General features: G+C 35.6%; 1 protein-coding gene across 1 annotated transcript; it reads right to left on the bottom strand.

Moving 5' to 3' along the window:
- Positions 1-275: 275 nt before the first annotated feature.
- Positions 276-12,866, bottom strand: LOC138699666 (protein takeout-like). Its single transcript, XM_069825708.1, has 4 exons — positions 12,723-12,866; positions 5,683-5,816; positions 2,605-2,754; positions 276-688 (listed from the first exon to the last, which is right to left on the bottom strand). Exons 1-4 carry the CDS (start codon positions 12,860-12,862, stop codon positions 528-530), a joined length of 585 nt encoding a protein of 194 aa, XP_069681809.1. The 5' UTR covers positions 12,863-12,866; the 3' UTR covers positions 276-527.
- Positions 12,867-13,191: the final 325 nt, after the last annotated feature.

Below are 13,191 nucleotides of genomic sequence, written 5' to 3'. Positions count from 1 at the left end.
AGGACTTTAGTTTGATCAGTAGATACCATGTTGAGTTACATGGTTTGAAATAGCCCATAGTTTATATTCTGCTGAGTTTGAAAGTACTATCCGGTGATAGTCCAGTGGAACCAAAATACACATTATAGTTACTCATATTATTGTGATGAGACACTGTCGAAGTTCCTCTGTTAACACCAAGCATTACTTCCTGCAAGACAATGTACTATTTGCTTTTCCTTGCGATCATTATGGAAGTACTCTGAAAGACAAAACTTAGAAATATTAATAGCAAGTAAATATTTAACTATCATTGTTCGAAATGCTAGCGGTCATCACATTAGTAATTGTATATTAAATATTGGACATTTTACAACTGTGTAGTGTGTAATAGAAAGTTCAACAGATGTTAAAATGTTACTTTATAATTAAAATAGGAATTTAAGAAGCATACGCTTCCTCCGTAAATACTCTGGTTACCCTATTTCACTTTAATCAGTAAAATGTCAGATAAACTGGAGATTGCATTGGACATGGTTTTGAATCAGTTATGATAGAGTTTCTGGAGCTAATAAATCATACGGGATTTGTTTATTAATGCCATTAATAATTCCTGTAAGCACTTCTATGATTAATGCAGCTATGTGTGGCGTGATCTCGTAGAACACCTCCTTCCAGTTCTCGTCCAGAAGTTTATGCATTTCGTCACCTGCAAGCAATGAATCCTTAACTCACTTTATTGTTTCAAAATGAAGGACTATGAGATAATGACAGCCATCATCTACTTCTGTTTCTATTTCGAGATAAATCTCTTCAGTCACAGCAAAGAGGTGACAGAAGGTGCCTAGAATGAAATCTTTCATTCTCTCAGCAAATATTAACAGCGCAGTGGTCAATTCATAGATATAAAGCTTTGTAATTGCTATATTTTTTCGTTTGTTACTACAGGAAAGTGAAATCATCGTCATTCAACTTTCAATTACATAGATCACAGTTGACTTCTTCTGACTTTATTCATCCGTCAGGTTCTTCATTGGTGAACCCTTGTTCCTTCTTACATTTGGAAAATTTTCCACTGTTAATTTTAGTAATCTTTTTCTGGATGTTCAGTTTACATATCAAATCCAGTTTGTTTTGTACGTTACTATTTTTTTTTTTTGAAAGTATGAATTGAAGCGATAGGAGCTGAAAAGCATTATGTCAAAATTGGACTTTTTTTATTCAGCAGTATGAAATATATAAGCAAGACCTATATATCGACGCCAGAAAGAATTAAATCAGCCTTCTCCTTGTACAAGGAACTGTTGCGGCTGGTAACCTGAACGGACGAGGAAAGCATTAAGGCATTAACATCCTACCTTTTTTATCCCACTTTACTGTACTTAGCTTGTATTTTGCTGTATCAGAAGTGATAATGTAATTTAATACATTCTGTTCATTTAATTTTGAAATGGCCATCAACAAAAACAGAATAGGGACCCTTGCAATTTCAGCTGCCATAACTGTATTTGTATGTTTTACCCTATTTATATTTTTTTGTGTCATAAGAGAAGTTCCACTTTATAACTATCTTTTATTTGCATGTAGGTGGAATTTATGTTACAAATAAATATAACTAAATTACCAAATTAATATTCTAAATATATAAAGCATTTATGATGTCTAAGTAGCTACCACGGAGCTGAAAATCATGAAGTTAATATTTCCAATTACTTTGCAAAATGTTCATTGTTTCGTTTGAAGTCTGACCTATTGTATCCTGCTGTTCTTTGCATAAATTTAATCTCGGTAGATTTCAATCAGTAAAGTAAAATTTCGGCAGAAATATGAAATATTTTAATTTTGTCAGTGAGCAATAACTGCAACTGATTCGTTAATGGTATATATTGATTCGTATAGGTGCCAGCGAAGTATAATCAGTAAAATTATAATTTTCAGTAACTTTGTAAAATATTATGAAAATAAAAATGTGTATAATTTGAACTGATAACCATAATGATTGTTCATTATTTTGCAGTACTAGTAAGTTCAAAATTAATATCTACTCACATCACGATTAAGTACAAAACAAGTTATATCCACGTTTTAAATTTAAATAATTTGATGAAGGAAGAATATTGAAAGCCAATAATTGCTCTAAAATCTTGTTACTATAGAATTAATTGGATGATGAAAAATAATTATAAAATACACGGTAAATATACTATGTGGCACATTTTGCTCATTTCTGAGAAATCTTTTCTGGGGATATAACTTATGTTGCATTTGAGCTCTTCAATTAAAGATGCGCAATCAACAGTAGTGCTGCTGGACGAGACAAACAGAAAGTGAATCGTGACCCATGCTGGGAAGGATATGCACAGGAAGAGCAGCAGCATCTGTGGACTGAGATGTCCTGGATTTAATTTGACGTGAAAACTAGATTTGTAAACTTCTTTAAATGCCACGGCCCCTACCGCGCCTTTACCAGTGATAAATGGAGAACAGAGCATGAGACGTATTACACTACTACCTCTGTAGTATCAAGCTCTCTACTTCTATTGACTGGATGATGTGTGTGTAATCACCTGACTCCAATTCATCATTGATAGCAAGGAAAGTGCAGTGAAGAAAAGTTTGTCTTACCTAGACGCTTGTCGCCGTCGAAGAGGTTGTCGAGGTGGATGTACATCCTCTTTGGGTCCAGGTGGACTGCCGGTGAAGTCAACAGTGCATGGTCTACTCCATTAATCTTCTCCGTCAAGATATAGTATCGGATTGTGCATTTTTTATCGACTGTTGGAGGAAAAAAAGTACTTATCTGTGTGTAAATTTTTATAAATATACACTTCTTTAAAGAATTAAAATATTATATTTTAGCACTATAAGCAGTTGTTCTAGTACAATGAATGTTTTTAAACCGTAAACTCAGAATTGAAGGACTAACATATCGAAAGATCCAGGTCGATTGAAAATGTTCTTTGTATTTTGCTATGCCAGTGGTTATGATCTTGTGAATTGTTTCTCCTCAGGCATTTTAAATTTAAAATTTGTAATGTACTGTGTTTATTTCATATGAAAGAACACTTCAGGATGAGAGAAACCTTATATGTGTGTATGTAATAATATATATATATATATATATATATATATATATATATGTATATATGTATATATATGTACGCTTGGGTTAATGAAGTCAAGTACCCATCATTGGAGGGGGGGAAGAAAAAATATATACAAGTATCAAAATTGATAGCACAAACTTTAACGATTGAAATACACGATAATAGAAGCCGTTGAGAGCAGAAGTGGTGTAAGTCAAAAATGTGTAATGAAAGTTAAAGTAAACATTCTGTAAAATACGGCGCAAAGTAGCGATTAATATTCAGTTTATTTAAACTATTATTAGTCAGTGGATAGCACGAAGGACATATTAATTGCTATTTAGCGCTGTATTTTACAGAATTCCCTCTTTAAACATCATTATGCAACTCTGACTTACACCACTTCTGCTCTGAACGGTTCATATATGAGTATGTATTGATGATTTAGGAATAAGAATTTAATATTACATGTTGTGAAATTTCAAATTTGATATATTAAACCATTAATATCTTTATTTATAAAGACAATCTCTTGTGCAAGAATATGTCAGTGATCTGAGGACATTATCTAAAATGTCTACTGGTAACTTTTCTTTTCGTCATAAAACATGGGAATTAAATTTAATAATTTATATCATATCAACATTAACTACATGAAATCCATTTGTTGTAAATGTCTTTTTTACATTTTATTGCCTTCTTATAATGTATATTTTCAAGTACCTAAAGTGGCTGAATAGCTAAAAAAATTGTTATAATTTATGTATTTCATATAGCCTATCTCTTATAATTATAGGTCGAGCAGTACTAATGTTGGTGTTAGTTGAAGCAACATGGTCGACAGTCGCTAATGTTGTTGTTGCCTTGCTTCCCCAGTAAAACATCAATACTGCGTTTCAGGAAATTGTACAGCAGAGCAAATTAACTTATTGCTTTTATGCTCGACCATGCCGAAATGTAGTAATTATACAACTGGTAGCAGCCCTTTGATGCATGTCATTAAAGTACACCTATTCATTAAAGTTCAGGTTTTTGATTATTCTCGAATATGCAATCGAAAGACAACTAGCGAAACGTCACGCAGGCTGGAAATCCAATACTGTCGCAAAAGGTTATTTTATGTTATTATAATAATTAGCGTTAATTGCAAATAATATTCAAAGAAATTCAATTTGTCATCTCGTTTTTCAATGTCGAATTCAATTTGAAGGTTATATCAACATTAATGTTTATCTTACTCTCTTACTATATCAAGGTCGTCGACATTCGTTTCCCAGAAAAAATCAATAGTTTCGCGTCTGCGCACATCTCACAATTTATGAGGTAGGCTATTGCACTCACATAACGATAACATGAATACTTATGAATAATTTCAAGTTAGAAACATGTTCGAGCATAAAAAGTCGTATAAAACTTGCCTATAATGGTAATTAAGACGCTCGTATGAAACTTATGAAACTCGCTTGCGCTCGTTTCATAAACATCCTCGCGTCTTAATTACTACCATTATAGGCTCGTTGCATAATGTACTATTATACCCCAACTAATAACTGTTATGCATTTGTTATTTATAAAATATGAAAACACTTTTAGACTTAAGAGCACACTCACAGTTTTGAAGATGCGGGAAAAATTGTACTTACGAGATTTTAGAAATAAACAGTTTTTTGTGGAATAGTTTTTCATGTGTGCTATATTTTGCTGTAAATTAATTTCAACTGTGTATAGTAGTGGCGGTGAAATAGTTTAGATTAGAATTGCACAGTGCCGTATTTAGGGGCCCTGATACCTGAGGAAAAAGTAAATAAAATTTCGCCCGCTTCCAAAGAAGATATACGCAGGATTTATTTTAATTTTGTCTTCATGCACTTGCCTAAAATTTGTCCAATTTTTTTTTGGAGAAGTGAAACTATGTTGTTAACTAATACTGAGTTCTTGGCAACAAAGCCATTAATTCTCTTGCTCTCCGATTTTTCCCACATACAGTGGGTTTAGAGTAAAGGGTTGACATCATTGAAGATAATTCTGACCGATTTCTTCCTTAAGACAAAGTCGTTCGGGAGGGGGGGGGAATTTAAGGCACGAAATAGCGTATCGCGCAGCATTCGAGACAGTGTAACTCGCGTGTGAGAATTCAATCTGTCATCAAAAGCACGTTTATAGTTAATAATACTTACATGGCTCTTTACGTAAAACTCTTATAAGTTGTCACATAACGTTTACAAAATTTGCAGAATAGTTTGTTGTTTTAAATAGTAAACACACCATCAAATTCTGAAATACGTGTTCTTAATTTTTTATACACTGTACTTGTTCTATTTTCGGCATAACTGTACAAGAAATATGCACGAATTGCTGGTTGACACACTTGAACACAACTGCACTGTTTAGTTGTTTATTCTCTGACGGAACAAGTACTGCGCTGGTTCTGAAATAATTGTGCAACAAGTTGCATGTAATTTTCATTGACTGAACTGTACTCTGCTTCATCAGTGCAGTTGCTCGGTTGAAATTCACAACTCTGGCTGTATATACAATATTTCACACACACTTTATAGTACTCCAGATCCCTTGCTCTGGTGATTAGCATTATGTAATCCATGTGCAAGTCTCTTACCCAGAGTGATGTTGATGTTTCCTGTTCCACTTATTGGCAGCATAAGGATGTATTCTGATATGTTGTACGTACCCAACACCGTCAATTGAGGCATGGTAAGGAGGAGTGTAGTGTGACCCGTATTCAAGTCATGTCTGAAATAATATTGCTTTGAATGCCGAGTTCTGGACATTTGCATCTGGGATGGGGGGGATCCGTGGAAGGGTGAAATTGATTAGGGTTTCAAATTAACATAAAATAATCAATGAATACATTTGAAGCGTATGATTACAAGTTAGGCCTATCGTTTTCAAATGTTCTTTAAAGTCTGAATTACAGCGAGTATTCAATCTCTTCCATATTATTTAATAGAGAGCGTGAACAGAATGGACGATGGTTGATCCCTATGCTCCACTCCTGACCTATTTCTACGGGATCATAATATATAGCATTGAAATATCTGATATGTCACTAATCAGCATCAGTGGCGAAGCTGACATGCAAAGATTTTAAATCACATTAATCACTTCTTAATATAATTAAATTGAATGCAACATATTGTGGCGCCATGTTAGAAGATTCTGGTAGGATAAGGGAGTTGCGCACGCATCTAGCGAGAGGGAAGGCACGAGGTAAACGGAAACTCCAGCTTCGGTAAGCGCTGTACCGCGGTACGGAGCGAGGGGAATGTACTGCGGTGACGGAGAGAGCAGGGGAAAAATCTAGAAGCGTATTCCTCTCGAAGGTTCGGAAAGCCATGCGAATCGAAGATAGCAGATGTTACGGTTTAATAAATAAAAGCGAGAAGCAGACTTGAGTGAGTCAATTAGTCTTCAGTCGGCCTTCAAGTGTAGTCTTGGACAGTGGTGACGTATCCGGAGGAGCTGAGTTCGACGTGCAGTGAACTTGAGTGAGTCCGTAACTGTGGCAGTGGCCAGGCTAGGGCGACGTATCCGGAGGAACTGAGTTCGTCGTGCAGTGAATTTGAGTGAGTCCGTAACTGCGGCAGTGGCCAGGTGAGGTCGAGGCATCTGTAGAATCTGAGTTCGATGTGCAGTGAACTTGAACAATGAGCTAGAAAAACTAGCCAAGGCAAGCGAATTATGAACTGAGAACTGACAGTTTTGTTCTGCATTTAGTGCTTTGTGAATATCAATTGAAATTAGGGTACATTGTTGTTCTTCTCAATAATACACGTGTATTATTATTGCTGTCGTGTGGAGTGCAATAACGAATATTGTGTTGCTGTGTTGAGTGGAATACCCATTGTAGAGTTAATTATTAAGAATAAAAGTCACATTGTTGACAGGTGTGGTAGTTAAAAGTAGAGTAAAACGTTACAATATAATTAGTTACCTGCGTATTGTTCTGCAACTTTAAAGTATATACTGCAAAAAACGCATTTTTAAATATGGCACTCACCTAAATACGTTTTGTATTTTACCTCAATACGACGGGATTCCTTCTCTGCAAAAACATTTTGTGCTCTGTAATAATTCTGTATTTGAACTAAGGATCCTTTAACATCTCAGACAGTAGTGTCTTTTCAATGAGCAAGAAACATAAATACGATAGTCGTTCATTGGTAAAATAATTTCGTAAAAATGTTTTAAATCGTTTATGAGCACTCGTATTACGTTCACTTGAGGCAGTTGTTGCAGGCAAACACAAGACTAAATTAATGCAGAAACTTTGTCACTTGTTCATAAATATCTTGTCCTGTAAGTCATTCTGGTGAATGAATTTCAGAATATTAAGAGGTGACAAATATATCTCAGAATCAAAATAGATAATACTTAATTCATTTTTCACTTGCTCGTCTTCGAAGAATAGAGATATAATGACAATAATTTCGTAACTTTACTGTGAGGAAAACTTAATTTATAGTCACTGAACTTTTTCTCAACAGGTCCACAAAATGTATTTCTTCAAAATCTTCAAATCTATTTTTCATTTGAACAATCAAAGAATATAAAATTTCATGTGTGAGAATACACAGTTTGGTGACATCTTTTGTCTTATACTCAATGCTGTCATTTAACAGTTTTGCTTGCTTACAACAGTGAAGAACTGTAGCTTCATTTCTCATCGTTTTGAAGTTGCATAATGCATTTTTAACTTCATTGTTGCACATTTTTATGTCAGATGTTCCTTTTGCCTGAATCACATTTGCCTAAAACGTCACAACGAAAACACGAAAGTTGAGTCATTGAATTATGTAACAAGATCCCAGGCGCAAATAACTGACACTGGATCCCAATTATTATCATCTATTACATGTTCTGCTGCCCGTGTCAATTCTAAGAAATGTGATCTTATTGTTTCAGCGGCTCTAGAATAATAATTCCACCTTGTGTTATTGTGGGGAGGAATTTTGAACCCTTGTTTCCGCAAGTGTTCATCTACTGACGAATGTGTGGAACAGTGAGATCACAAATAAACAGTTCAGTTTGTTTAATGTGTTTCGAGCCATTCAATAACACTAGATTCATTTGATGGAAATGACAATGGATAAATATTGCATCCGGATAAGACTGTCGCACAATGGCCTGAACACCATTATGACTTCCTGCTAAGGTATAAGCACCATCTCAAGTCTGGCATACTATACTAAAAGCCAGGTTATGAACCGACTAAACTGGAAGCAACGTTCTGTTGCTCTCTTTCTGAGCTCCATTGCCACATAGTGGCGCGAGATTCAAAGCATGTTCAGCGTTTGTCACCGATATGTTTAAAATAACTACTGTCTATAGTTCTCGATAACACTATCAACAATTTTTAAGTAGGTTATTTTACGACGCTTTATCAACAGCTTTGGTTATTTAGCGTCTGAATGAGATGAAGGTGATAATGCCGGTGAAATGAGTCCGGGGTCCAACACCGTAAGTTACCCAGCATTTGCTCATATTGGGTTGAGGGAAAACCCCGGAAAAAACCTCAACCAGGTAACTTGTCCCGACCGGGAATCAAACCCGAGCCACCTGGTTTCGCGGCTAGACAATATTAATAATTAAAATTACTGCTTTTAAGAAAGCACGAGCTAATGACGTTGGTACGAAATGCGACTCGTAATGCACGTGGTACTGCAAATGAGCTGGGAAGTTTGGCTACACTGTCTCCGTGATTCCGTTGCCAGATTTTCGTTAGCAGACGACATTTTCACGTGAGGTCCAATGAAAAACTCCGTTCTCCTTCCCCCCTCCTCCCTGCATACTCGACGTGTCACCGCTGCACGGGCTACCCCTCTAATCCGCACTTTCCTCTCGCCATGCCAACTACTTCCTGTTTAGTCGGTTCATAACCTGGCTTTTAGTATAGTCTGTTCCGTACTTTCCAGAGTTTTAACTTGTCTGCTATAATGGATGACAATTCTTCTTCACTTTTGTTTTTGAGACATCAAAGAATCCTAATAATCTTTCCTCAGCTCTGTCTTGTATTGCATAGCTATCTGTATGTAATGCTCAATTGAATTCTGCACGAGATGTCAATTGTGTCGTCTGCTTGAACAGAAATAAATTATGCTTCATCTTCTTCATTCCTTACTCTTTCTTGCAGCACGTCAGTTATGCAATCTATTCAAGTCATTCTATATGTCGCTTGAAGTACCTCTGAAACTCGAGTTGGAGTGAAATTATTTCTTAGATTTTGTTCTTCTTCAGCTGCTAAATCTAAAAGTTCTAAATAATTTTCCCTGTTTGCTGAATCTTCATCGTAAGGATGTAAGAATCAAACTTCTGCAGCAATGTGAATCGAAGTAATTGTTAAAATAATAAAGGGAATTTATATATAAAAATAAAAATCATATATTAGAAAAAAATATATTTTATGAAAGCTCACAGTCTAAGCAGTCTATTTGACAACCGGATTTTGAAATTAGTAAATATCTGACAATCCTTAAGGTATGAGGTAGGGGAATCCAATGACGAGAAATTGAAACGGTGAATGATAAAGAGTATCGGGAGGTGTTATGATGAGGTTTACTCAATGTGCTGATGATCTGAGATCGAGTACTTAGGTTATCACTGGAACATAAATGCACTAGACGAGAAGACAGATAACTTGGTTCTGAGGTGCACAGAATTTCAAATAGAAGAGAAAGACAGTGTAAAGTTCTGCGATCGTTGAGCCGGAGCCAAGATAAGGATTTGAAAAATGGTGAAATATGATCGTATCGTCGGACATTGCACACATATCTTATACACATATTATGAACACGAGTTCGATGCTTAAGTCAGTGAATAACACGTCACAATAGTCAAAGTGCAGCATTACGAGTGTTTGAACTAATGTTTATTTCAGTGGCGCGGGATAGAAATGCTTGAACCCACTTAAGGAGTGAGTAGACGAGCAGATTTTTTTTTTTACAGTTATGCTTTACTTGGTAATTCCAACTTAATTCGCTATCAAAATATATTCCTATATTTTTCACTATAGATGAATAGGAATTTCAATATTATTAAGCGTAATGGCCGGAATTAGGCTATCTTTCAAAATGTTCAGCAGTCTTTTGGCTCCGATGATTATATATATTATTTTAATGTACCGAAGTACACATGATATTTCCATGCAGATATTCTGCGTCATCATACGATGAAAGAGTAATGGAACGGAGAAAAATTCTTTCCTGCACTTCGTGATTTAAGACGGCGCTTATTCCGTCGGATCCCGGCCAACTAGTCACTCATAACGAGTGCACCTCAGCACATGTGTGGACTTCAGTCCTACGTTCATAGACATCTATGACGTAGTGCAGATGGCGGCCACTAGAGGGAACCCAAGAGTTGGAACTTAAACTGAGACGATTCTGTCCGACATCGGAATGGGTATCCGGTGTGGCTTAGTGGATAAAGCATCAGCACGTAGAGCTGAATACCCGGGTTCAAATCCCGGTGCCGGAGAGAATTTTTCTCCGTTCCATTACTCTTTCATCATCCGATGATTATGTCCTGGGCCTTAGCTGCATTAACTCTAAGTCCGAGTCTGCCCATGTCGAAACTGAAATGAGATCGCTGTTAAATTTGTGGAGAGAATCATTTAATGTATCAGATCGGAAATGTACATGGAGTTGAAGATCATCAGCATATAGATGATAACGACAATGTGCTATGTTCGTTGACACTCATTTACATAAATTAAAAAGAGTAGCGGAGCTACTTAGAACTGAGACCTGTTGAATACCCCCTTTTGTGGATATCCAAGAACAAGACCGATTGCCATCGGAGACGCATTGTCGGTGGCCACGCAGGTATTATACCATCCAGCTCATAGTACTGTCGGAAAGATGTACGATCTTTAATTTTGCTAAGAGCAATTCGATATCCACAGAATTAAAAGCATTACTCAAATCGAGGAGGCATACAGCCATCCTGTCTCCTCTGTGCACTGCATTTCAAATGTCTTCAGTTACATTAAGTAGGGTGCAACCGTGCTATGTCCTAATCTGAATCCAGATTGTAGTCTATCTAAAAGTTTATATTCGTTAAGATAGTTCGTCAAATGTCGATGTATGATATTCTCTAGAGTTTTCGTAGAAGTGGGGAGGATATCTATGGGCCTGTAATCATTCAGTGTAGAAGGAGAACTGGTTTTCGGTAAAGGCTTTATTATTGACATTTTCCATATGTTCGAATAAGTACCTGATATAATAGAGGCATTAAATATGTGGGTAGAATTACGTCTATTATTTTATGTGAGAGAGTTGTGTTAATTTTGTCTATACCTTGGGATTGTGACGTAATACTTCTCAATGATTTTTCTTTCTTCAGCCGGAGTTATGTTTTTGAAAAATAATTTTTCTCTGTCAGGTACAGGAGATAAGAATATAATTCCGAAAAAGAGTTTCTTCTTCTATTATGGGATGTGGAATAGGGAAAGTGAAATATTCGCTCAAGCTGTCAAGTCTCAATTTAGTGTATTCTACCTGAGATTTCTGTTTCGTTAGACCCATAGAGTTGATATTTTTCCACATTTCTTTCAGAGTAGGAGAAGGGTGAATAAGAGAGTGCTCATGACTTAATTTTGCATTTCTGATAATTTGGCTATATTGGTCCCAGCTTAAGAAATGAAGGGTACAGAGAAAGAACGAACAGAGTCACAATTTTCTTAAGAGAGATATCATCTAATTCAGAATATTACTGCAAAATTTATTGTTGTTCTAGTTTTGATAAGAAAAACACATAAATTTTGCAGTAATATACTGACTTACATAATGTTGTCACCCTTATCAGAATTGTGACTCTGTTCGTTCTTTACCCTTCAAATATTTCACTACGAAACATAAAAAACCAAATTTCTATTACTTATGTTGTTGCATAATTCCATTCAGTTTTATAGAAATGAGATTTTGGTGTCATCTGAAGCCAGATAATTGAAACTTTCTTAAAATAATACCTGGGCACATGCATTGTTATTTTTCACTATCAAGACTAAGTTCTAGTTGGTGCTCACTTGCTTTTCTTCCATTTTATATTCTCCGATAACAGACGAACACACTTTGTTATTGCTGAATTTACATTTTGTTTATTGTAATGGTAAATTAAGTCCCGTTTGGTATTGATGTTATTTTCTTCCATGCTCAGAGTCAGTTGAATTTGAACAAAATTAATACTGTAAGTTCCTATTTAATCGTAATTGCAACTAAATATATAAAAGAGAAATTTTGCTGCTTGGTCTCTTGTTGCTTAAATCTGTCCAAATAACATGTTTTAAATATGCCCCAATAACTGTGTGTTACGTAGAAATACGTTTTCACTATATAAACGCAATTTTGGGTGACAGCAAACGCAATTTCTCAAATTAGAAACCTTAACCACATCTTGGTTGTGAAGTCTTTGCTGATTGCACATTTCTGAACCATCTTTGTTTCATCGTCGAAAGAATAATGTAAGTTTACACTAATTAATAGTCTATTCGTACTCTTACTGGAATTAATTTCGTTTCATTTATTAATGCACTTTTGTTGGTACAATTTGCACTTTTAAGCTGATATTTGCATGCATGTTTATTAGTCTTTCAGGATACGAATTTCTGGGTCCTAGTTATAATTTATCATTGTTACTCACGTGAAGTTCTGCAGGTACGCATCCTTCAACCCTAGCACCTTGATGTCTCTCATAGTCAGATTCAGTTGTCCCCTTCCCTGCCCATCCGACAGTTTCAGTTCTTTCATCTCGAAAGGGTCGAGTGGGGGTAAGTTGAACATTCTTTCACCTGGAAAAAATACACATACGTCACTACCTCTCGTTGAAAGAGAAGCGTAATTCCTATATCAAGCGACTCGTATTGTGAAGCAGCAAGAAATTAATCGTTACATAACAAAATACATTTTCGGTAACTCTGATAACGGAAATTTGATATATGATGTATTTGTTTTTACAGCGATATGTACCCTGCAGTGTTAGCTCGTATTATAAGTTTCCGCTTATTTATTTAATATGGAGCTCATAGGTTGAAGTAAACTTCTCACATTCTTTAGAACTTTTATTTTAATTTAAGTTGCTAGAAGAATGCGAATTATTTATTCAAGTGTAC

The sequence above is a fragment of the Periplaneta americana genome, chromosome 5, assembly GCF_040183065.1.
Source record: "Periplaneta americana isolate PAMFEO1 chromosome 5, P.americana_PAMFEO1_priV1, whole genome shotgun sequence".
NCBI classification, from domain to species: domain Eukaryota; kingdom Metazoa; phylum Arthropoda; class Insecta; order Blattodea; family Blattidae; genus Periplaneta; species Periplaneta americana.
Note: the sequence above shows the minus strand (reverse complement) of the source record. Positions and strands in the feature narration are given on the sequence as shown.